At 44.4% G+C, this 25,778-nt stretch overlaps 2 protein-coding genes and 1 pseudogene across 8 annotated transcripts in view; 1 reads left to right on the top strand and 2 right to left on the bottom strand.

The window, feature by feature from the left end:
* Wdr47 (WD repeat domain 47) overlaps positions 1 to 3,354 on the bottom strand; it is a 55,081-nt gene extending 51,727 nt beyond the window's left edge. For 4 of the 7 annotated variants that reach the window (XM_028879353.2, XM_028879355.2, XM_028879354.2 and 1 more), the window contains exon 1: positions 3,024 to 3,078. The gene's annotated coding sequence lies outside the window, so the exon portion shown is untranslated. Of the gene's footprint in view, positions 1 to 3,023 lie in introns of all 7 variants that reach the window. The other 3 variants (XM_028879357.2, XM_028879358.2, XM_028879359.2) reach the window with 1 other exon arrangement.
* Positions 3,355 to 9,384: 6,030 nt separating this feature from the next.
* LOC114699942 lies at positions 9,385 to 10,347 on the top strand (annotated as a pseudogene).
* Positions 10,348 to 10,942: 595 nt separating this feature from the next.
* Positions 10,943 to 23,315, bottom strand: Taf13 (TATA-box binding protein associated factor 13). The gene is made up of 4 exons (XM_028879360.2): positions 23,207 to 23,315; positions 21,687 to 21,765; positions 15,282 to 15,379; positions 10,943 to 11,980 (listed from the first exon to the last, which is right to left on the bottom strand). The coding sequence occupies exons 1-4, from the start codon at positions 23,231 to 23,233 to the stop codon at positions 11,810 to 11,812; spliced, it is 375 nt and encodes a 124-aa protein (XP_028735193.1). The 5' UTR covers positions 23,234 to 23,315; the 3' UTR covers positions 10,943 to 11,809.
* Positions 23,316 to 25,778: the final 2,463 nt, after the last annotated feature.

The following is a 25,778-nucleotide window of genomic DNA, read 5'->3' as shown; positions in this document are numbered from 1 at the left end:
CTACACAGAGTAAGTGAAAAGGTACTAACATTTATTTACATCAAGTCCTGCACTTCCATTCATTATTGATCTATAATAATTCTCATGCCTCTGTAATCATTTTACAGAGGATTGCACTTATGCTCAGAAGTATGAACTTTGCCTCTAGAGAAAGTAAGTACATGGCCCAGAATGAAAGGAGTCAGTCTATCTAAATCAGTAGTTCCCAACCTTCCTAATGCTGTGAACCTTTAATAAAGTTCCTCACATTCTGGTGACCCCAACCATAAAAATTATTTTCATTGCTACTTCATACTGTAATTTTGCTACTGAATCTTAATGTAAATATCTGATATGTGACCCCTGTGATACGGTCGTGTGATAGCCCCTCAAGGGGGTCACAACCCACAGGTTGAGAACCACTCATCTATCTGCACCATTCCCATGACAGTACCCTAACTTTTTACAGGGCTTAAAACAAGAAGGGATTATTAGAATTAAATATCGGTGAACCTAATATCAGTCAAACTTTCAACAACTGGAATTACAGAAATGAAATATGACTGTTTTCCTGTGCTATGGAAGGACGTGCCCTTCATTCACTAAGCTTCTTAAACTTTTGTACTTAAGGACAGAAGAAACTAAACTCAGCTGAGAGCTCACCTGAACTCCAACAGGAAATCTATTTTGAAATCTCTAAATGTTACCTTAGAAATTAATGTTAACATTGCCTCCTCTTTCTGTCATCTTTATTTTGTACAAATGTATCCAAGTGAAATTAAGGACTACTTCCTGTGTCATTTACATGCCTACAGATCTGTTTCTTGGATACTGAAGCTTATTCATCCTTTTTTCTGTTGTTCTGGGGATCAAGCCCAGGGTCTTGTGGAAGCTAGACAGTACTCTACCACCGAACTGCACCTCGGCCTGAAATGGTGTCAACACCTCAATTTGAAAAACCTAAGTCAGAGGGGATAAAAGCTATGTCTTCATTAGTCAAGAACCAGTGATCCACGGTGAGGATTATCCAGTGCCAAATATAATTCAAGTCAGTTATTAGTAGTAGCCTTATTTGCAAGAAAGAAACACTAACCCTTACATACAAGAAGAAAAGCCCTTTTCACCCACATCACCACATAAGAAAAAAAAAACTCTACCAAGAATGGCGATGCCCCTCAAGTGTTCCCTTAAATCCTTTAGGCCCCTGTAATAAACAAGGTCCTGGATGTAGAAATGTTAAGAAGATCACACAGAAGATGGTAACGATCCTTGTCAGTGTTCCCTCTAATAAAATATACTCAATAGATGCCTTCCTATGTTCTCAAAGTGCTTGCAAATGAACTGTTCTCAACATCACAGTCCCTCTCAGGCTAAAACAACACCAGGCATTATCCCTATATTACAGAATAAGAAAGAAAACAAGGTCAATAATAGGATAAATTACAAGACTGTAATTACAGTAGCAAAGGGAAGCTTAAATCCAGGCAATATGATTTCTAGGGAACTGACCTACCAAGAAAAATTGGGCATTTTTTTTTTTATTTTGAAACGTTTTTCAAACTGTACCGAAAACTAAACAAGTCATATGGTACCCATTCAATAACAAATTATCTCACAAAACAAAAGAGACTGTGTACAATTATATAACTGGAAACATTGGTTAATGTATCTTATGATACATTCCTATTACAGATTTTCATAAAAGGGACAAAAACTAGAAGGGGCAGGGTGGGAAATATCAAGGTAAATGTCACACACTCACACATACAATCAATAATAGCACCCCAATTCAAGGAGTTTATGTTTTGTTTGCTTTACCTACGGGTTACTTAGTTGTCTTTCCCGTGTGTGTTATTTTGTTGTTGGAAGCAATGAACGTAAAATGATTCATTACATCTTCCTCATAAATGAGACCTCCAGAATGTGCCATATAAAGGAAAATCGGCTCTAGGCGTTTCTCCTTTCTAGTAAAATGTTAACATAACATATGCCAACACTTGAGACAAAAAAAAAAATTTGAATTTGTATTTTCTGTGAAAAAGATTTACAGCCCTTTTAAACCTGTATGTTAATTTCTGTGCCATTAACTTTTTTATAGCATTCTATGAACTCTACAACAAAGGGGGGAAACTAAGTGTCAGGATTTCAACCGATGAATCTGGGTGGAACAAAGACTTCTCCTTTCATTATGCAGTGAGAACCAAGTTGCCAAAAAAAAAAGGAAACCAGAAGCTCCCCTCAGACATCATTCGTAGCTATGCCTGGATGTACAGGGGGGAAAATCATCAGGTCAAATACTCCTGCCTACCTTGGTCCCTACCCCTTTGGCCCAGGCATCTTCCCAGAGCTGGAGCCCCAATCTTTTTCTCCCCAATACAGCTATGAGGCTTAACCCTCTGAGTTCCACAACCTCCTCCAGTGTCTTTTACGCAGGCGCCCCCCACCCCCCCCCGCCGGCACAACCCGCGTTCGAAATTCAGTCCATGCCCCTGTCGCCACCCTCCCAGACCCCCCAAAGGCCTGCTCCTAGTGACCACGGATGCCTGAGAGGGCAAACCCGATCCCCTCCACCCCGTGTCTTCCCCCAGCCCCGCCACTCCCTACCCGGGAAAGGGACAAGAGCGCAGCCCTCAGTCTCGCTCCAAGCCAGCAGAGGGGCGAGGCAGATGCAGCGCAGCCAGCCCGCCTCGCGCCCCTCCGCAGCGGCGGCGAGGTGGGTACCCCACGCCAGGGCGAGGCGCATCGCTCGGCCGCCGGAATCGGGCTGGCAACGGGAGGGGAAGGTGTGGTCCAGGAGCGGCGGCCTGGAGAGACGGCCTGGCGGGTCCCAGGTCCTGTCCCCTAGACACCCGGGGCCTCACCCGCGCCCCATCTTCTCGGCAGTCACCCCCCGAGCCTACCCAAGACACTCCTCCCGGGGCCGCAAACGCCACCCGGGGGGCCGCGGGGTCGGCGCCTCATCAGGATCGTGACAGGTGGCGACGGGTGACCATGGCAACCCACGGTGCCCGGCGGCCCGCCTCCGCCTCTTGGAATCCACTCACCTGAGGGCTCCGGGCGGAGCCGGCAGAAGCGGCGGCGGCGGGGAGGGAAACGCGGCGGCGAGGCCGGCGGGGCCGGCGGCCGGAGCCCAAGGCAGCCGATTCCCGGCTAAGGCGCGAGCGCGAGGGCGGCGGTCTGGGCTCGGCAGCCCGCACGTCAATCCATCAGCTCGTCGGCCGGCCCTCCTCGCGTCCGCCCTTAGCCCGCCTCCGACCGCTCCGCTCCGCAGACTGCGGTTGTCAAGCGCCGCTGGAGCGGGGCTCCAGCCGCCAGCTGCAGCCAATCACGGCTCGTCCCTCGGGCCGTCTCAGGACCCCTCCTCGCGGGGCGGCTAGGCAGGTGCCTGCGCAGAAGAGAGGCGGCTGGGCCGGCCCGGGCGCTTAGGGCGGGGCCTGCGGGCGGGGCCTAGCACGGGGGGCAGGAACTAGGACTGGGCAGCCGGGAGGCTCCTGGCTCTCCACGTCTGTGCCCTTAAGGATCTGGAGATGTCTGGAAGGAGGATGGAGGCCCAGAACCACCGGGTGACGTCGTGTCCCAAAATAGCGTGGACAGGTGTGGTGATCTGAATGAGAATTGCCCCCCCCCCGTAGACTCATACATTTGAATGCTTGGTCGTCGCCCCCCCCCCAGTTGGTGGACTGTTTGGGAAGGATTAGGGCAGTGGTTCTCAACCTGAGGATCGTGTATCAGATATCCTGCATATCAGACATTTACATTATGATTCGATTCATAACAGTAGCAGTGAAAGTAATTTTATGCTGGGGGGCGGTCACCACAACGTGAGGAAGGTATTAAAGAATCATTATCAGCATTAGTAAGGTTGAGAACCACTGGATGAGGAGGTGTGTCACTGGGGGGTGGGCTTTGAGGGTTCAAAAGCCCAGACCACTTCTAGTTAGTTTTATGTCTGGTGCTTGGGCATCTGATGTAAAGCTCTTAGCTGCTTACTGTTCCAGGATCCTGCCTCCCTGTCGGCTAACATACTCTCTGCCGTGATGTCATGGACTAACCCTCTGGGACCCCAGTACAAAATTAAAGGCTTTCTTTTAGAAGTTGCCTTGGTCATGGTGTTTTGTCACAGCCATAGAAAAGGAACCAACACAACAGGTCTGACACTTGCAGATGTAGAAGATCTCTGCGCACTTCTATTTTATATATATATATATATATATATATATATATATATATATATATATATATATGACTTCCACTGTTAATCTACTTCCAAACTTCCAATAATTTATTAATAAAGGTTAAGTTGAATAAATCTTGCTTCCTTCCTCTTTTCCATACTCCACCTCTTTCCATGAAAACTTAGCAGCTTGTCTGCCCCTTCCAGTTTCTCCATGTGTAAAGCTAATCCTTCCTTGAAGCACTTAAAGTTAGTTTTTGCCTGCCCTTGTATTTACAGTGGGAGCCTCACTCCTACAATATTTGTGCAGTAGTATTCTCCCAAATATGTGACGCTCAAGGAGCTAAATTAAACCTTCAGGAATTAGCCAGGCAGTGGTGGTGCACGCCTTTCATTCCAGTGCTCGGGAGGCAGAGTCAGGCGGATCTCTGTGAGTTTGAGGCCAACCTGGTCTACAAAGTGAGTTCCAGATCCAGGGCAGGCACCAAAACTACACAGAGAAACCGTGTCTCAAAAAAACTAAAAAAATAATAAAAAAAATTTAAATCCAGTTTAAAAAATGTCAGGTGAATCACAGCACTTGAAAGGCAGAGACTGTGGACTGAGTTTAATGTCATCCTCAGTTATACAGAGTTGAAGGTCATCCTGGGCTACAGAAGGCTCTGTCTCCAAAAACAAAAAGTACTAAAATGATGGTCAAGCCAATTGCCACCGAGCTGATGATCTGGGTTCAATCTCTGAGAACCATATGATAGGAGAGAACAAATTCCTGCAAGTTGTCCTCTATCACCATATGATTACTGTGGCTTTTTTTTTTTTAGGGCCAGGTGTGTCTTCAGCAGGAGGAAGAGTACTGGGGGTTGGAGGCCAGCCTGAGCTCAGCTACATAGTAAAGCCCTACCCAGTCTCAAAATAAGATGGCACTGGAGAGGTAGGTCTGTGGACAGTGCTCGCCATGCAATTCTGAAGAACGGGGTTGGGATCCTCAGCACCTGTGTGAGACTGGTGGTCACCTGTAATCCCAGAGCTGCGGAGGCAGAGATGGGACCATGGGAGTGAGGGACACAAGCTGACTAACTGTCAAGCTCAGGGTTCAAGGACAGACCTTGCCTTGATAAATAGGATGAGGAGTAATCAGAGAAGACACCCAATGTCAACTTCTGGCTTCCCATGCACACATACATATACATACAAAAAGGAGGAGAAATTGAAAAGATGAGTCATAGTTTAAAGGAAAAGTTGTAGGGAGAACATTTTTAAATTCAGGGGGAATTTTTTTAAAAATCTGAACTTCAAAATATCAATTGCCCAGTTCACCTAAACCCTGGAAGAAAATCATTTAACAAGTATCTTAGTCCCTATTCTATTGATGTGAAGAGACTCCATGACCAAGGCAACTATTCCAAGAAAAAGCATTTAACTGGGGCTGGCTTACAGTTCCAGGGTTTAGTCCATTATCATCATGGCAGGCAGACACTGGAGCAGTAGAGGGGACTACATCCTGATTCATGGTCAAAGAGAGAGACTCTGATGACGGGCAGTGGTGGCACACGCCTGAGGCAGAGCCAGACGGATCTCTGTGAGTTCGAAGCCAGCCTGATCTACAGTGCGAGATCCAGGACAGGCACCAAAACTACACGGGAAAAAAAATGAGAGAGACTCTGGGCCTGGCATGGGCTTTTGAAAACTCAAAGCCCATCCCCTCACCCCTCAGTGACACACTTCCTCCAACAAGTCCTCACTCCCTAATCTTTTCAATCCTAATAGTGCCACTCCTTGGTGACTAGGCATTCAGATATATGAGCTGATGGGGGCCATTCTTATTCAAACCACCACAAGCTTGGCAGAAATGAAGATATTCTATAGAGAAATGTGTGCCCCGCCTCTCAGTTACCACACTATTGAGATAGTCCCTAGGACATTGGAATTTCTGGGGGGAATCTCATGCTGAAAGGCTGAAGTGGGTGCCATCCAGAGGCAGACTTGGTCCAGGAAGGAGATGCCACACAATGTTGACCACGGGTTAGACTGCCTGGTAGCAGAGGTTGAAGCTCAGGCCAGGACGGCTTAGCCATGATTGCTTCTGACCCTCATGGCGGTGCCCTGAAGACAGATGTGGAGAGCGCTGGTTTGTTCTTCCCCTCATGTGGCCACACTGAAGGTGGCCTTTCTCTATGACTTGTCTGTTTAATTGGCATACTGAAGACAGGTAACTGAACGGAGGTTATTAGGGCTGCCAGGGCCCAGGCTCTGACCCAAACAACTCTGGTAACATTGATTATGAATCTTCTCAGTGACTGAAGAAAATGAAAAGAAATATAAACACAATCTAACATTACCTGGGATCCTCATATTTTAAAAAAATGCTTCATGGAACATCAGAATCTAACAAGTGGCAGACATAATGCCTCCTGGAAATGGTCTCAGTATTTTGCCAGGTTAGTTCATCTAAAGAACTACGTCTAAATTTTGCCTGTCAGACAGTGGCAACAGCATCTAGATGTTTAAATCTTCAATGAGATCTAGAAAGATACCAGTCTTGTACAATCAGATAACTGAATAGAGTCAGAAATGTGATAGAAGAAAAACAACATCCTGTTTTTCTGGTACTGGGTTGGTTTGGGCAGTCAAGAAGTACAACATAGTGTCTATGCCTCACAATCCCTCTTAAGACGCCTCTTACGGCATGACGTAGGTGGCGCATGCCTTTAATCCTAACACTCTGCAGACAGAGAAAAGTGTATCTTTATGAGTTCGAGGCCAGCCTGGTCTACAGAGCTGAGTTCCAAGACAGCCAGAGCTACACAGAGAAACCCCCGTCTCAAAAAACAAACAAACAAACAAACAAAAGATGACTATTCATTATTCACATTAGAGTGATGAAAGGCAATGATTTGCCCAAGGTTCCATAGCTGACATGCAGCAAGCCTGGAATCTAGACATTCTAACCAGTCTTGAGGACCTAGAGGTGAGCAGATGCTGGCAGACAGACAGACAGGAAAAGGAACACAGATAGATAATACACGTGGCAAACTGCAGCTTCTTCCTCCCCTCCCTGACCTGAGACAAGGGCCTGAGGGGCCTTTTCTCCCACGGGCAGGGCTCCTCTCCCAGCTCACCTGTCTGGACTGGTCAGATGCATTCAAGGTCAGTCCTGAATCTGTGTTCCTGAAGCTGCAGACAGACCTATTCGCTCCCCTTTATTTGTCTCAATGACCAAGCCTACCTCGAGCTGGGGGAAAGGAACCTGCCCCATACCACTGTAATACACTGTTTGCCTGAAGCTGTAGGCCTATTAGCTCGTCTTTGTGTAAACTGGCCAGCTCAAAACTAGGGGAAGGACACCTATTCCAGAACACCAAAAACACTTAAGACTCCCAGTCTTCCATGGGAAAAACAGACCAGTTCCTGAATGCCCCCTCTGCTCTGTGGGGAGCCTGTGTGTGTGTGTGTGTGTGTGTGTGTGTGTGTGTGCGCGCGCGCTTCACTTTAATAGCTTGTTGCCTGCTGCTGTGTGTTATGGCTGAGGAAAAAAATCAAACAAACAAAAAACAAAACAAACGATCAAGACACCTAGACAGTAACATCTAACTCTTAAGACCTTATTTCCTACCCTACTCCCTTGTATCAAAATGTATTTAATAGCTTAAAGAAAATGAACTTTACTCTGATGAGGTAGGGAGGAGGGAGGATTTTCTATTTATGCCCCCATACTCTATGGCATAGTGTTACAATGTACATCTAAATTTTCAGTAAAAATCAGCACTGTTAGAAGCAAATTCATACTGTTTATACTTCTGAAGAAAGGCGGTACAAGTGAGTAAGAAACGGACCAGACCGGAATAAGACAGCAGGTACACCTTACCACTCGTGCGTTGATAATGCAATGACTTTGTATATTTGCTTCTGAATGAAACATCAGCTCCTACAGTCTGACCTTAATATCTGGTACCTAAGGTGTCTCGTTTCCTTCCATACTCAGCCAGTGTTGAGATTAGATCTTTTGGCTGTCGCTCCCCCAGCTGCATAGCAGCAACCTGTTCAGAAAAGACAAAGCTTTCTTAGATGGACTGTCCTTAGACCCTGAGGTGCCGCCTCAGCCATTCACTAGGTGTTTCCTGAATGCCTACTGTGATTCAGGAACTGGGTCAGGCATCGTTTGGAAACGCAGGTTCTAACATGACCAAATGACTCATGGCGCCCTGTGACTTAAATGTCTACAGGCTAAGGTGGATGCTTTTGAAGATGATTCTCAAATCTCAGGTCTAAAAAGGCAAACAGAAGCTTTTGGTTTTCCTCTCAAGTGTCACAAAGGAATCTGAGCACAAACCTAAACAAGGAAATTTTAAACCAAGGTGTCCAGAGAGAGAGTTCAGTGGAAATGAGGGGACTTGGTTAAAAGGAGCCGCTTGGCTCACTGGATCCTCAGCACACCGGGGGTTTGTGCCTCAGGGTCAGCAGCATCCTGGCCTTGGGAGAAACACGTCTACCGCCATCACTGCTTCTCCTTAAACAAACAGATCCAAGGATTAAATCCAGATGTGGTAGCCCACAGCTCTATCCCCAGTAGCAAGAGGCAGGAGGACCAGAAGTTCAAGGCCAGCCTCTTCTACATAGGGAGTTTCACAATAGCCTGGGCTACATGAGATCCCACCTTAACTCCTTCCCTGTCACTCCAAACCTGCTGCAAACAAACAAACAAACAAACAAACAAACAATTTGCATGGATCTACCAAGGCTCCTCAACAAAGCTTAAATTACACATATATATGGTTAAAAACACATCATTGTTTCAAATAAGAGGATGTTTTATTTATGTTAATATCTGAGCATTAATAAAGGTAATTTTGTAAAGTAAGGGTCAGTAAGGTGGCTCTGTGAACTAAGGCACTTACAACTTAAACCTGATGGCCTAAGTCGGACCTCAGGGACCCACTTGGTGGAAGGAAAGACCCAGTTCCCCCAAGCTGTCCTCTGATCTCGACATGACTACAATGGTACACGCATGCACATAAGCAAACATACAAAATAAATAAGTATAATAAAAAATAAGGAATGAGCTTGAAGCCATTTAGACTTTCTATGACATCTGAGTAGATACTGTATGTTGTATTTGTTACTTTTTTTTTTTTTTTTTTCTGGAGCTGAGGATCGAACCCAGGGCCTTAGCACTTGCTAGGCAAGCGCTCTACCACTGAGCTGACTTTTTTTTTTTAATCCATGTGACCAAATACCTAACAGAAGTAACTTATAAAGGGTTTATTTGGGCTCAGGATTTGAAGGGATACATACAGTCCATCAGTACAGTGGGAAAGAATGACCTCTAAACTCAACATTTAAGTAAATTAGATATTCAAAGCCATGTTAAAGTGACAAGCAGACACCATGAATGAGTCTTGTTAAGTAAGGTACATGAAAAATCAAGCTAAATTTCCAGTGTCAGCAACGAGACAAATGAGCTGAGGGCATTTTCCTAGCAACACACACCTCTGCACTGCTCAGACCTGGTGAGCCACTTTCCCCATAACTACACTGACTCCATTCTAGCTTATCTGATGCTCTGGACGCGCATTCCTATAATTTCCCTCATTTGATTTACCCTCATTATACTGTTTCTGTTTCTGTGTGTCTGCCTAGAGGCAAGAGGACAAGTTTTACTTACATTTGTAAGCTGGTATTCACGTTCTTCTGTCACTCTCCTGAGCGTGTGTGTGTGTGTGTGTGTGTGTGTGTGTATGTGTGTGTGTGTGTCTGTGTGTGTGTGTGTTAATTTTTAAAATTGTATGTTATATAAACAGTAAAATGGCTCTTCTCCTTTCCTCCTCCATCGTGTGGTGGACTCCTGACTTGGCTTCTCACCATGTCTTCTCACGAGACTTTCAGAATCAAGTGATTCCTGGTCAAGAAACAAAAGCAAAATCATCCTATTCCTCAGTGGATTTGGATGAAAACTGGTAACAAAATAAAGTACAACTCCAAGAGAAGACATTGGAGGAGAACAAAGCTGGGTCTGTAAGGATTCACACAATGGCAAGACAGTTTATACTGAATTGTGGGTCATCAAGCAATCCTACCACATAGAGTTCAATATTTTAACCTGAAGACTTGGTTGTGTTTTAAGTTGGGGAAGTAGTTTGTCCAGTAATAAAATGTAGAACCTTCCAGAAAAAAAAAAAAAAACAGTAAAATGGTCATTAGTAGAAAAGTAAGCCATTTAAAATGACTGGGACATTGAGTCAGTCAGGGTACAAACACTTTTCTGCACAAAGTAAGTGAAAACTAAATAGCATTCAGTGTGATTCTTTAGTACACTTTTCAGAATGGAGCAGCCCTGATTAGCACAAGTAGTGACAGACAGCTGGCCCTGATGGCACAAGCCTTTACTCCCGGCACTGGGGAAGCAAAGGCAGGTAGATCTCTATGAGTTCAAGGCCAGTCTGGTCTACTTAGTGAATTCCAGGACAACCAGGGCTATGTATAGAGATGCTGTTTCAAATCCCACCCCCCAAATAGTGACAAATATTATTCCACCACCATGCTTTGTTAATTTTTAAAATTACGTTTATTTTGTGTCTATGTGGGGTAGAGAAACCTGAGCATATCAAGGAGTGTGTGTGATTAGACGCCAACCCAAGGGTCTGAGGTCCTGAGTTCAATTCCCAGCAACCATATGGTGGCTCTCAACCATCTGTAATGAGATCTGGTGCCCTCTTCTGGCCTGCAGGCATACATGCAGGCAGAGCACTGTGTACATAATAAATCATAACAAATAAGTTGCAAACTCAAGTATTAGCGTGTTTAATTCTTCATTCTTTATTCTTTGTATCAGCAGATTAAACAGGAAGTATTTCCCCAAGTCTGATTTAGGGATGTTAAGAAGCACCAGTTTCAGAGTAACATTCAGTAAATTTAAATGCAATTTTAATCCTTATTATAAGCTAAATAGAACAATAATTTAATGCAATAAGCTAAATACACACAAAGCCTGCATATCCTTTACTACAAAAATGGTTTGCACAGCCACATATGGGTTGGATCAACTGTACATTTTCACAATGAAAGTACTCATTTATATCACTAGAATACCACCTAAACACCTGTCCTGACCTCAGGTTTACAAGCCTTGCCATCCCTACTACTGGAAGTATTTATTTTTAGAATTTTTCTGCTATCAAGGATGATGGCCACTAACATTTAACAAATAGTAGTTTCTTTAAAAAAGAAAGTGTTCTTTAGAAAAGAATATTAAAACAAACTCTTACAAGAACTTAGTTCCTTAAAAGAAACACAAACCGGTCCACTCTCTTTAATAACTCTCTGCCACTGTCATAAAAACTTGAAATACATAAAGGACATGTCTCAACTTTCATAAAGTCAAAAGGACATTTAGATTGCATATTATGCAGCTAAGGTATATAGCTTGGCACACACAAGTCTGCCTTGGGGAGCTGGAACTGCATGGTCGGCTGTATTTTCAGTTAGTAGTCATTAAAGCCCAGTAAAGAATTCAAATACAGCCAGATCAAGGCAGGCAATGAAAGGCTCAAGTTATGAAGCTAAAATTGAAGACCTCTTTCATTGTGTGCCTAGCAATCATGATATTACAACGCATGGTTTCCAAATAAAACATCAAAATTCCAGAAATTACAAATGGTGTCAAGATCCATAGTTGGCTTCATCGAAAGCTTTCCGAGCCCGTTTCAACTCTTCGTTCATAGTCAGTAAGTCTTTAACTCTAGCGAACTTCCTTGGGTCCTTTCGAATCAGGAAGACAATATCTTCAACTTGCACTCGACCCTGTCTTCCAATCGACATTGCCTTGTGAGTCTACGACAAGGAAACACATTCATTTTTAAAAGTCAAATATTTTTGTGTTTTAATTTGCTGGTGTTTAAGCATGCTGGTGAGGCTGAAGTTACAGGTACTCATTTGTGAACCACCCGTACGGTCATCTCCTTGTCCCTTTTCTACTGCATAGTTAGCAATATTTTCTTTATGCTTTATTTTTCTTTATGCTTTTTTTATTTGCAATAAGGACATTAAAATTACCAAAATGAGCTAGACAAGGTGATGCACATCTTTAATTCCAGCAGAGACAGAAACAGGCAGATCTCTGTGAGTTCGAGGCCATCCTGGTTTATATAAATGTTTATACAGCAAGTTCCAGGCTAGACAGGATTACATAGTGAGACCCTGCCTCAAAAACAGATAGACAGACAGATAAAGAGATAAATAGACTGAAAACAACAAAATCTAACAAATTTGGAGATGCATCCGCTTTGTTTTGTGATATAGGTGGAGTTTTTGTTTTGTTGGAGAGGTGGTCTTGTTAAAGGTGTCCTGGGGAACAGTGACTGGCTAAAGAGTAAGACAGGTCACAAGACTGTTCAGACCTTTGATACCAAATCTGTACTTGGAGACACAGCTGTGACATCTGTTGTTGGTTTGTTTTTGAGACATGGTCTCACGATATAACCTGGACTCACTATATAGACCTGCCTGGCCCTGAACTCAGGCCCGCTTGTCTGATTCCTTACTGTTCATCTTTTGAGACAGGGTCCCTGTACATAGCCCAGGCTGGTCTCAATTGAGACAATCCTCCTGCCTCTGCTACAAGTTCTGGGATTTACAAGCATGTACCACACTGACCAGCTTTGTTTTTGTTTGTTGAGGCAAAGTCTTGCTATGTAGCCAAGACTGGACTTGAAACTGGGGTCCTCCTGCCTCAGCCTCCTGAATGCTTAGCATGCTGAGATTACATCCTCTCGTTCCTGGCTGTTTTGTTAGTGTTGGGTTTTGTTTTGTTTCTTTCGAGACAGGGCTTCTCTGTGTCTCATCTTGGAGCCTGTCCTGGAACTCACTCTGTAGACCAGGCTGGCCTTGAACTCAGAGATCCATCTGCCTCTGCCTCCTGAGTGCTGGGATTAAAGGTGTTGCTCCACCGCTGCTTGGCTTATTTTATTTTTTTAGACAGGCTCATTATGTTGCTCTGGATGGTCTAGAACTTGCTATACATAGACCAGGTTGGATTTTTTAACTTGTAGTGATCCTCCTGTCTGTCTCTGGAACTCTGGGATTACAGGTATGATCCACCATGCCAGGCTCTTCATTTAATGTGGTGCTGGGGACTGAACCCAGGGCCTCACTCATGCTAAGGGCATGATCTACCACTATTACTGCTAATTTTTTCCTTCAGTGCAGTATTAGACCCCGGTCCTTACACACACTAGGCAAGTGGTCTTCCACCAAGCTCAGCTTCAGCCCTTGCTGAGTAATTTCTTCACTTATATTCTACAGTAAGGAAATAATCCAAAATAAAGGGTGAATATTCATAAGAACAAAAAAAAAAAACCAACCCAAATTCCGTAACCCCATCCCTGCTAATATATCCAAAGAAAAGGAAGGAAGAAATCCATAAAAGTGGTCATTCAAGATGTCAGACTCAGTCCAGCCATGGTAGCACACACCTTTAATCCCAGCACTCAGAGGCAGAGGCAGGTGGATCTCTGTGAGTTCAAGGCCAGCTTGGTCTATATAAACAAGTTTCAGGACAGCCAGGCCTACACAGAGAAACTCTGTCTGGAAAACAAACAAACAAACAAACAAACAAAAACCAAAAACAAACAAAAACTCCAAACAAGATGTCAGGCTCAGGGTTGGAGATGTAGCTTGGTGACAGTGCATTTGCCAAGCATTCAAGAGGCCCTGAGTTCAAACACCACAGAACAAAACCACCTGTAAATAACTTACACAATAAGGTTAGGGTTAATCATAATTAGTATGATAATCAATACGGAAAGCAGTCTGAGCGTTGACAGTTTGCCTAGCATGTATAATGCCTGGGTTTGATCACCAGCAGTGAACATATGGGCCTGATGGCACAGCCTGTATTCCCTCCCAACACTCAGGAAGTGGAGGCAGGAGGATCAAAACTTCAAGGCTGTCTTTAGCTACACAGTGAAGCCAGCTAGAAACACATAAGACCCTATATCAGGGGAGAGAAATTCAAATGAATTTATATGGCTACTAAAATAAAATATTAAAACACAAGAAACACATATTGTAAGGCATTTAAGAGTAAAATGAATGTTATTATGATCACTACTATGGAAAACATTATGTTACTTAATTTTAATTTTTGGTTTGTTTTTATCTTTGGAGAGGGCTCTCAAAGATTTAAAAAAACAAACAAACCCCAAAGGTATGACATAGACTGTACATACCTTCAAATAAATACTGAAAGACAAAGGACTTAGGCTGGATGAGGTTGTGGGCAATACTTTATTCAAGGACATTGCGTTTGAATAAATAAAACTTGGAGGCTGGAGAAATGGCTCCATGCTGCTCTTCCCGAGGACGGGAGTTCAGTTCTCAGTACCCGCACAGCCACTCACAACCACCTGCCTCCAGTGTTAGGGAATCCAACACCCTCTTCTGGCCTCCTAGAGCACCAGGCACACCCATGGTACACAGACATACTTGTAGGCAAAACACCCATAGATATAAAATGAAATAAATCAACACACAAACAAACAAATACAACTTCATTATGCAATCTCCATTATTAATGGCAACTTAACTTACTGGCAAGGAAGCCAGAAACTTGCACCAAGTCCGTACTCAGATGGACAGCTCATTTCAAAAGCTGTAGTGTGAGTTAACGCTTAAAATTTCAAATCTTCAATGAACTAAAACAGTTACTGTGGTGACATTGTTTGTAATCTAAGAAATAAAGCTTGCCTGAAGATCAAAGGACAGAGCCAGCCTAGCACTTGAGAGGCAGAGGCTCCAGAGATCTGTCTGAACTACACGAGATTAATCCAGTCTAAAAAAGAAACAGTCAGGCAGTGGTGGCACACACCTTTAATCCCAGCACTAGGAAGGTTGAGACAGGAAGTAACATGGCTGGGCAGAGAAAGGAATAAGGTGGGAGGAGACAGGAACTCCATCTTTTTCAAGCTGAGGAATTGGTGAGGTAAGAGGTGGTGGCTGTGGCTTGCTCTGTTTCTCTGATCTTTTAGCTTTCACCCTGATATCTGGCTCTGGGTTTTTATTAAGACCAATTAAGATTTGTGCAGCAAGTTACAAAAATAAAAATGACAAAATTAATAGTTACCAACTGTCTTACCATTTCAGTGATGAACTCGATGACGAGATCTTCAAGAATATCCACTGACTCGGTGTAAGGGTTCTGGTCATCCCCAAACCCATACATCATACACCGTACTGTGAAAGAACAAGAGCTTTGGTTTACTCAGAGACTGACCAACTTCACCAGCACCTTTTCCATACCAACTAGAATTAAACCAAATTATAAACAATGGTTTAAAAACATAATTAAGGCTGGGTGTGGTAGTACATGGCTTCTTAATCCCAGCAGTCAAGGATCAGAGACAAGTGAATCTGAGTTCAGGCCCAGGCTGGTCTACCTAGAAAGATCATGTCTCAAACAAACAACAAAATATTACAATTGTCTCCAAGTATGGATTTTGTATCAAAGGTCTGAGCAGTTTATGACCAGTCTTACTATTTAGCCCCCATAAACCTCCCTTCCTCCCAAGCTACTAAACCCTACTGTTATTTGCCTAACCTCTATCACCCACTCACTAGTGCCCAGGACACCTTTAAATGTAGTAAGGACAAGGCTAGTGATAGCTTAGCCTTTCTTTCTTTTTCTCTTCTGTCTTATTTTCTCTCTCTCTGTCTCTCTGTCTCTCTGTCTCTCTGTCTCTCTCTCTCTCTCTCTCTCTCTCTCTCTTTCTCTCTGTCTCTCTCTGTCTCTCTCTCTCTCTCTCTTCTTTCTTCTTATGCCTTGGTTGTGCCAAAACTCACTTTATAGACCAGGCCTGCCTCTTCCTCCCAGTGCTGGGATTAAAGGCGAGCACCACACCTGCCTGAAAGATTATTAGCCTTTCCTGCAAGTGATGTGGAAGTGTGGGAGGTAGTGGGGCACTGGCAAAGAGAAAGCAGAAGGGTCTCCGTCATTACCACAGGGGAAAGGACATGAAAGTGCTCCAACTACCTTATAAGAAACAGGCTGAATTCGGGTGTGGTGGTGGCGGCAGCGCACGCCTTTAATCCCAGTACTCGGGAGGCAGAGGCAGATCTCTGAGTTTGAGATCAGGCTGGTCTACAAATTAAACTCCAGGACAACCAGTGCTACACAGAGAAACCCTGCCTCAAAAAAGCTAAAAAAGGAAATAAAGAATAAAAAGGCTGAAGCCCTTCCAGGCTTCATCTGAAAGAACAGAATATACAAAAGAGAAGAAAAGTCTAATTCAGAGGAATAAAAATAACTGCAAACAGCTAAAAACTTTAGTATTTCCTATAGGCCAGATACTATTTTAAGGCTTTTCATATATAATTCATTGAATTCTTAGACAGGTCTCTAATTTAGACACTACTGACACCCCCTTCTATGGGTGAGAAAACTAAGGCACCAAGTGAGGTGACTTACCTCGAGGTCACACAACTAGTTAAAAAGTGAACCTTAAGGGCGGTGGTGGCACATGCCTTTAATCCCAGCACTCGGGAGGCAGAGCCTGGCGGATCGCTGTGAGTTCGAGGCCAGCCTGGGCTACCAAGTGAGCTCCAGGAAAGGTGCAAAACTACGCAGAGAAACCCTGTCTCGAAAAACCAAAAAGAAAAAAAAAAAAAAATGGTGTAAAGTCTTAGGACTAAAACAATTCTTTGCCGGGCGGTGGTGGCGCACGCCTTTAATCCCAGCACTCGGGAGGCAGAGCCTGGCGGATCTCTGTGAGTTCGAGGCCAGCCTGGGCTACCAAGTGAGCTCCAGGAAAGGCGCAAAGCTACACAGAGAAACCCTGTCTCGAAAAACCAAAAAAAAAAAAAAAAAAAAAAAAAAGTGAACCTTAAATGTGACCCCAGCCGATCTGAACCCCAGCAGTCATGCTTTTCTGTATAGCTTAGAAGAGATGGGACTCATCAGGATGCTCACCCTGCTTCTACTTCCTAAGTGCCAGGGTTACTTTTATCTTGATCTCAGTAGTGACCATAAGCACACAGATATAAATCTCACCAGGTTGTTCTCTTAGAAGATGCCCAATTTAATGTATGCAAGTCTTTTTTTTAAGAGGCAGTTGGGGCTGGAGAGATGGCTCAGAGGTTAAGAGCCCTGGCTGCTCTTCCAGAGTTCCTGAGTTCAATTCCCAGCAACCACATGGTGGCTCACAACCATCTGTAATGAGATCTGGTGCCCTCTTCTGGCCTGCAGGCATACATACAGGCAGAACACTGTACATAATAAATAAATAAATCTTTAATGAAAAAAAGAGAGAGAGAGAGAGAGAGAGAGAGAAAGGAAGTTGAAGGGCTAGAAAGTCGGCTCTGTGGATAAAGATGCTTGCTGTGCGACCCTGACGGCCTAAATTCAATGCCCGGAACCTACACAAAGGTAGAAGGACAGAATCAACTTCATAAAGTTGTCCCCTGCCCTCCTGTGCATCATGGGACCAGCACATTCACATACATATCAAAGAACATAAAATATAATAATAATAATAATACTTTAAAAAAGACAGAGTCAGCCAGGTGTGGTGTGGTGCACACCTTTAATCTCAGCATCCAGGAGGCAGAGGTGGGCAGATTTCTGCGAGTTCAAGGCCAGCCTGATCTACAAATCAAGTGCCAGGACAGCCAGAGCTGTTACAGAGAAACCGTCTCAGAAAAAAAAAAATTAAAATAAGTAAAGGACAGAGTTTCATTATGTAGCTCTGGCTGACCTGGAACTCACTAAGTAGACCTGGATAGCCTTCCCTAATGCTGGGATTAAAGATAAGCACCGCCATGACAAACTATATATTGATTTAAAAAAAAATGCTTAGAGTATGTTTCTAAAAAAAGAAATAGGCACATTAACAATTCCTTTTACATTGTTTTTATTTATTTTGATTACTATTATCAATATCTAATTAACTACTTGGGAGGGGTTGAGACAGTGTTTCTCCAGGTAGCCCAGGCTGGTCTCAAATTCATAATCCTCTTGCCTCAGCCTCCTGAGTATTGGGATCATAGAAATAATTCCTATTCAGAAGCAAAAACTGGCAGAGTCCACAAGGAGAAGAAATAACGGGGTGCCTGGAAGCCAGTCTGGAGCACAGTTAACCCTGGTGTTCAAAATGCCAAGAGATTTTAGGTCCCAACAGGAAGGAAGAAAACAAATAGAGCAGCCAATATCCTCTATTTCTTTTTGAATTCTATTTTTAAAACTTGCCTTTTTAAGAGACAATTTTAGACTTACAGATGAGATATAAAAATAGGAAAGTTTCCATATGCCCAATATCTAGCTTCCACTTATAACATTTATACAACAAATATTCATCAAAATTAAGAAATCAACATTAGTACAAGTACCTTATTCAGATTGCACTTATTTTTCTACTTAGGTCCATTTTCTGTTCAGATTCCTTATGTCAACTCCACCCCCACATGGTAGGGAAACGCCCTTACCACTGGGCTACACTCCCCAGGCTCAATTCCAGACTCCACTCTACTTGTCACAGCCTGTAGTTTTCTCCATCCAACCAGTGGCAGCTCCTTAGCTCTTCCCTCTTTCAAAACCTCAACTCTTTTGAGAATCCTAGTCAGATCTTGAGACTGCTGTCTGCCGTTTTCTCATGATTACACCGAGGTTGGAATGCTTTCACACACTATGAGAAAGGATCTCACATCAGAGGTACATGCCAATAAATCACTGAGGATGCTAACTTTTATCATTAGCTAAAGTGAGCTCTGTTATAGTTTCCACTGTAAGTTGTTTTTCCTAAATAATTGAGGAAGACACTGCCACAAACATTTTGACGGGTGGATTTCACCTGTTTCACTAGGAACAGAAAACCTGCATTATAGAAGCTGTACATATTTAGAAGTTGTCTGTATTTGGTCAAAGGTAAAGGCACAGACAACCGGCAGTGGGTACTTTGAAAGTGTTACCACAACAAAAGGAAATCTTTAGATTGGGGATGTGGCTCAGTCAGGAGGGGTCCTGCCTAGCATGCTCCAAGCTCTGGGTTTGATCCCCAGCACTGAATGAAACTGGTCCTGTGGCACATCCCTGTCACCTCAGCACTTGGGAAGTGGAAGCAGGAGGGTCAGAAGTCTGAGGCCATCTTCAGTTACAAGGCCAGCCTGGGCTCTATAAAACCCTTCTCAAGCAAACAAGGAAAATAAAAGTAGACAAGCTAATGTAGAGTCGGGGGAGCCCAGGAGGCCTCAACCCTCCTTGAAGAACTATAGGCAACTAAGGAATGCTGGGAAAGGGGGAAATAGTCTTCCCAGAAATGATGGCATCAATTGGTTATCCAAGACCAATAGTCAGCCCTGAAAAACACACATACAACTAATGCTATACAGACAAAGCAAGTTGTGTTAACATATTTAGGAGTGTGTGTGTGTGTGTGTGTGTGTACAACAATCAATAAAAACAAGGCCCTGACTTTGAAAGAGCAAGGTGGAGGGTTTGAAAGGAGGAAAAGGAAATGATGTAATTACATTGCAATTTTTTTTTTTTTTTTTTTTTTTTTTGTTTTTCGAGACAGGGTTTCTCTTGTGTAGCTTTGCGCCTTTCCTGGAACTCACTTGGTAGCCCAGGCTGGCCTCGAACTCACAGAGATCCGCCTGCCTCTGCCTCCCGAGTGCTGGGATTAAAGGCGTGCGCCACCACCGCCCGGCTACATTGCAATTTTTTTAAAAAAATGCCCAGGGAGATGGCTCAGCAGGTAAGGGCACCTGCTGCCGAGCCTGAGAACCCGAGTTCCATCGCTGGGACACACATGGTAGAAGGAGAGACTCACTGAGGCAAGAGGAAGGGCAGTTTAAGGCCAACCTGGACTATACAGCCAGAGGCTGGCAGAAAGACAGCAAAAACACGATCCATGAAGAGACACGAAGGTTCTGTTAAGTCAATGAGAGAAGCCTGTGAAGATTCCAAATTCTTGTCATCATAAAGGTAAAGCAATTGAAACTGAACCAAAGGTTTGAACAAGAAACAGTCTAAGTACCACTTCTAGAGGGCTTTGATGTAAGGATCCTTTTCATATCTCCACATGACATAAGAATCATGTAGCTAGCTTCAGGGAGATAGAACAGGAAGTGGTCAGACTTAAAAAATGAAGACATCGGAAAGGATTTTGTTGTTTTGAGACAGGATCTCCTATAGCATAAGCTGGCTTCAAACTCACTGTCTAGCTGAGGATGACACTGAACCCCAAATCTTCCTGTCCCTACCTCTCCCAAGAGCTGGGATTATAGGTATGTGCCACCATGTGTGGCTGGAAAAGGATTTAGACAGTTAAAGGCTGATCTTGCAGTTTCAAGAATTTTTAGATACTGCCGCATTCAGGCATAAATCTATGTTGCTGTACTTCTCAATGCTCAGCCAAGGACCCTGGGCATGGAGATGGAGAGTACATTCTCTTGGTGTCTTTCAGGAGTTAGTTCGGGCGATGACAGGAAGAAGAAACAGCTAACCTTGCTGCCGCCCCGAAGGGCCTAACTTGTCTGCTGAAGGAGTAGGACAGAAGAACATCACAATCTCCATGCCAGTGTTAGTACGCACACCTCACCACCTTCTTGCCCTGTTCACCGCTTTAGTCAAGGCCTCAACTTACATCACTGGAAAGGTGGACACAAGAGGAATACAATTTCATAGTCATCCTCGGCTACATAATACAAGGCTTGTCTGGGATACAGGAGACCTTGTTAAAAACGAATCCAAAGAAGGGAAAACAGCAACAACAAAACACAGAAAAATGTTGGTGGTGGTGATGCTCAGGATGTATGTGCCGCAGTTATTAGCAGAGTGTCAGCCTAACGTACACGAAGCCCTAGGTCCAATCCCCGGCAAGGCAAGAACTGGGAATCACGACACAAGCCTATAAGTCTAGCAACCAGGGAAGTAAAGCAGGAAGATCAGAGGTTCAAAGTCACACTCATCTACACACCAAGTTGGAAGCCATACTGGGCTGGGTGGTAGTGACACATATCTTTAATCCTAGCACTCAGGAGGCAGAGGCAGAGAGATCTGTGCTTGAGGGCAGCCTGGTCTATAGAGCAAGTTCCAGGACAGCCAGGGCCACACAGAAAAACCCTGTCTCCAAAAAAAAAAAAAAAAAATAACAAAACTAAAACCAGCCCCCTCCACCCCAGCAAAGAAGGTGATCACGACCACATCCATCATTTTATATGATGTACACAGAATTAGTACACATGATTCAGAAAGCAGTTATGCGGAACTTGGGGGTGCACACCTGTAATCCCAGTACTTGAGAGTCTAAGGCAGGATTACTGCCGCCAATCCCAAGTTGGCTTGGGCTACACAGAGTGCACCAGAGTAGCCAGGGCTACAGAGAGACTGTCTTACAGCAAAACATCAATAAAAACAGACAACTTCATAGGCAAGTCTGAGGACACTGTCCCTTTAGGCAAACATGTGCAGAGCAATAAATCTCCTTTAAATGGACATGTTCAGAAGTTTTCACCCTCCATAGTAAAAGCATTGCGAAATACAACTTACATTCTTTAGAGAAAAGTCTCTTTCTCTTCCCCTGTCCACCTTCCGCTCCTCCTCCAATTTCTTCATTCTCCTCCTCAAACTAGAAATTTAAAAATATATCAAGACATGTCGGATGACTGTACTGCATCTGATATTCCACTGAGTCTCCTTTCTGGTCTCTCGTCTTTTGTGTGTGCTGTGGTTGAACCTAGGAACTCAAGAGTCTAAACAGATGCCCGACCACTGAACTCCACCCTCCAGCCCCTTTTCATTTTCCTCTTTTGTTTTGTTTGGAGTTTGTTTGTTTTGGAAAGACACCATGTGTATTGTGTGTGCCTACAGTGACCACAGAGGCCAAAATAGGGTGTCCAATCCACTGGAGCTGTAGTTACAGGTGACTGTTCGTTGCCAGATGTGACAGACAGTGAGTGCTCTTAACCACTAAGCTATCTCTCTAGGCCTTTTTCCTTTCTTTCCTTCTTTCTCTCTCTCTCTCTTTGTTTTTCTTTCTTTCTTTCTTTTTTTTTTTTGGTTTTTCGAGACGGGGTTTCTCTGTGTAGCTTTGCGCCTTTCCTGGAACTCACTTGGTAGTCCAGGCTGGCCTCGAACTCACAGAGATCCGCCTGGCTCTGCCTCCTGAGTGCTGGGATTAAAGGCGTGCGCCAACACCGCCCGGCTCTTTTTTTTTTTTTTTTTTTTTTTTTTTTGAGACAAGGTCTCACTATGTACCCCAGTCTGCCTGGAACTAAGAGATCCACTTGCCCCCTGCCTCCTGAGTGCTGGAATTAAAGGTGTTCACCACGACACCCATTGAGTGACCCTTTCTCATTCTCAATAGCTAAACCAAACTGCACAAAATCATGAAAACTTAGCATCAAAGGGTTCTTAAGACCTAGTCCAATTCTCAAGTCATGCGGGAAGGCTTCTATGATGGCCCCTAACAACCCTACACCTTATGTGTGTCAAAGTTCTAATGACATCGGGTTCTGGGTTTTGTTTAGCCAACCAAGTTGTCATACTGCTAGGCAATCCTACAGTAACAGACCTGACACTGGTCTAAAGTCTACCCGCTGCTGTCATCGGAACCAACATTTACTAAGCACTTAACAGTATAGGACTAAAAACTTTCCCTAAGTGGGCCCGATCCTATCCCATGACAAGAAACCCGATGTCTGAAGTTAAGTGACTTCCTGGGAGAAAAAGGAGTTTGGACTTCAGGCTTCCTGCCTTTAGTCCATCGGTTCTCCGCTATCTTGTCTAGTTTTGTTAGCAGCAGCGGGGGCCGATTCCGCAGCATTCGCTTCGATCTCCCATAACCCTCAAGGTGTCTCAAAAGTGTCCGGCAGGTCCAGATCAAAGGGGGTCCCCTCCCTACTCCTCCTCCCTGTCCGCCCCACGACTACGGTAAAGCCGAGGAAAGGGGAAACGCTGCGGAGCTCCCAAACTCGGCTGGATTCCCTACGGAACACGGGGTTCGGGCTGCCTCCGCCAGCGAGCCCGAGGGAGCGAGGAGCCAGGCTGGGACCCAGGCGCTCACTCACGGTGGGGTCTTCCTCCTCATCCGCCATCCTAGCGGCCCGCCAGCCTTCTGAGCACCGCCCGGGGACCGCCGCGGCTTTTATAGGATCCGGTGCGTCACTTCCGGCCCGGCCGTCGCCGCGTCTGCTGCACGAACGCACTCCCGTGCTTCCTTTGAGACTGGCTAAAGAGCAGTGACGCGCTCCTCAGCGTGGAGTCCCTAAGAAGCAATTAAATGAAAAAGAAGCCGGCGGGGCGGTGGTGGCGCACGCCTTTAACCCCAGCACTGGGGAAGCAGAGGCAGACGGGAGGCAGAGGCAGACGGATCTCTGTGAGTTCGAGGCCAGTCTGCTCTACAAAGCCAGTTCCAGGACAGGCAGGACTGTTACACAGAGAGAAACCCTGTCTCGAAAGACCAAAACAAAAACAAAACAAAACAAAACAAACAAACAAACAAAAAAAAAAAAAAAAACCATAGAGGCCAGGCAGTGGTGGCACACACCTTTAATCCTAGCACTCGAGGCATAGTTCCATCTGGATCTCTGCGAGTTCAAAGCTACCTGGACTACTACTCAGTCTAGGAGAGAAACAGAGCCAGGCAGAGTCAGGCAGAGCCAGGCAGTGGTGGCACACACCTTTAACCCCAGTACTTGGGACGCACACACACCATTAATCCCAGCACTAGGAAGCGATGGCTGGGCGGAGGAAGGTATATAAGGGGTGAGGAGACAGGAACTGAAGGCTTTTCAGGCTGAGGAGTCCTAGAGGCAGTGGCTTTGTCTCTGGGATCTTTCAGCATTTGCCCCAATATGTGGCTCTGCTTTTTTTTTTTTTTTTTTTTTTTTTTTTATTAAAAGACCATTTTAATATTTGTGTTATACTTTCTTCTTTAAGTGTCTTCTATAAGATATGGTGTTTTATCACAGCAACAGAAAAGTAACTGATACAGGAGCAAACTGAATCCATATTCCCAGGCCAGTGTTACTTTGGCTCAAAAATAAACCATCAGTTATTCTCTTTAGTTAAGAGCCGTGGTTTTGCACCAACCGTATTAATTTTAAAATTTAGAGCCGGGCGGTGGTGGCGCACGCCTTTAATCCCAGCACTCGGGAGGCAGAGCCAGGCAGATCTCTGTGAGTTCGAGGCCAGCCTGGGCTACCAAGTGAGCTCCAGGAAAGGCGCAAAGCTACGCAGAGAAACCCTGTCTCGAAAAACAAAAAAACAAAACAAAACAAAAAACAAAAAACAAAAAAAAAAAACCAAATAAAATTTAGAAAAATAGGAGCTGGACAGTATGAGTGGTGGGTAAGAGTGCTTACTGTGCCCGCGTGAGGACCTGGATTGCCTCCTAGTGCCCCGTGAAAGTGCAGGCATGGCCCACATGCACTTGTAACCCTAGCATATTGGGGCGGGGGGGGGGGCCCGCAGAGACAGGAGAGTCACTGGGGTATCTGGCTGCCGGCCTGCCTCCAGGGTCATTAAAAGACCCTGATTCAAAGGATTAGGGTGGATATTTATGCGTATGTGTGTGTAAGCATAGCCACACATGTGCATACGTATGCATTCACCGTAAACAAGCGTCAAAGAGTTAAAAGAAAGAAAGAAAGAAAAGTAGGGGCTGGGGAGAAGGCTCAGAGGTTAAGAGCACTGGCTGATTTTCCAGAGGTCCTGAGTTCAATTCCCAGCACACAACCACTTGTAATGATATCTGGCGCCCTCTTCTGGCGTCAGAGCATACATGCAGGCAGAACACTGTACATAATAAATACATAAATCTAAAAATCTAAAAAAAGAAAGTAAGAAAAACAAGACTGCAAGACTCCTACCCCGCACCATACCCACCTGAAAAATTGATCTGAGAATGCCTTATTAAGCTGTGGTGGAGCTTGTCCAGGGAGTCAGTTAGAAGACAGTCAGTGTTCATTATCAGCGTATCACATAAGTAAAAATGCCCCAGGTGTATACCATAAAGTACTAGGAGTGATCAGAAATGATAGACTAGCAACACAACCAAGCTTATGAGCTGTGCTAAGAAAAACAGTACGAAACACAATGAGATCTAAACACCACGTACGTAAATTAAAAGGACACAAAACCATATATTTTACAGGAACCTATAAAAAGGCAGAGACACAACCAGTCATGCTGTCACATGCCTTTAATCCTGGCACTTGAAAGGTAGAGACAAGAGGATCTCTGTGAGTCCCAGGTCAGTCTGGTCTACATAGTGAGCTCCAGGACGGCCAGGACTACATAGAGAGACCTTTTCTCAAAACGAAACAAAAACCAACAAAAAAGCAGAGACACCAAATGTGTTAGAAAGGTTGTAGCATAGAAAACAGGAATAAGTAAAAAGCAAAGGACTGAGGAAGGGCCACTAGCAAGCCGTGAACTATGAAGCATGGGTATAATTCAACCCTCTGAACGTGAACCCCAAACATTTTAAAGTGGAAAAAAATGGGTCATAATGAGCAGAGCAGACACAAATCTGAGTAAAAAGCCCTGGTGTGCTTCTACAAGAAGTTCAGAGTGGACTCCAGAGCCAAGTTTAGGACTGGAGGGGCGATGTCTCATAGTCAGCCATTGCTGAGGGTG

This window comes from Peromyscus leucopus, chromosome 6 (genome assembly GCF_004664715.2).
Source record: "Peromyscus leucopus breed LL Stock chromosome 6, UCI_PerLeu_2.1, whole genome shotgun sequence".
In the NCBI taxonomy this organism is placed as follows: domain Eukaryota; kingdom Metazoa; phylum Chordata; class Mammalia; order Rodentia; family Cricetidae; genus Peromyscus; species Peromyscus leucopus.
The sequence above is the reverse complement of the archived record's forward strand: the minus strand, read 5'-3'. Positions and strand labels throughout refer to the sequence as shown.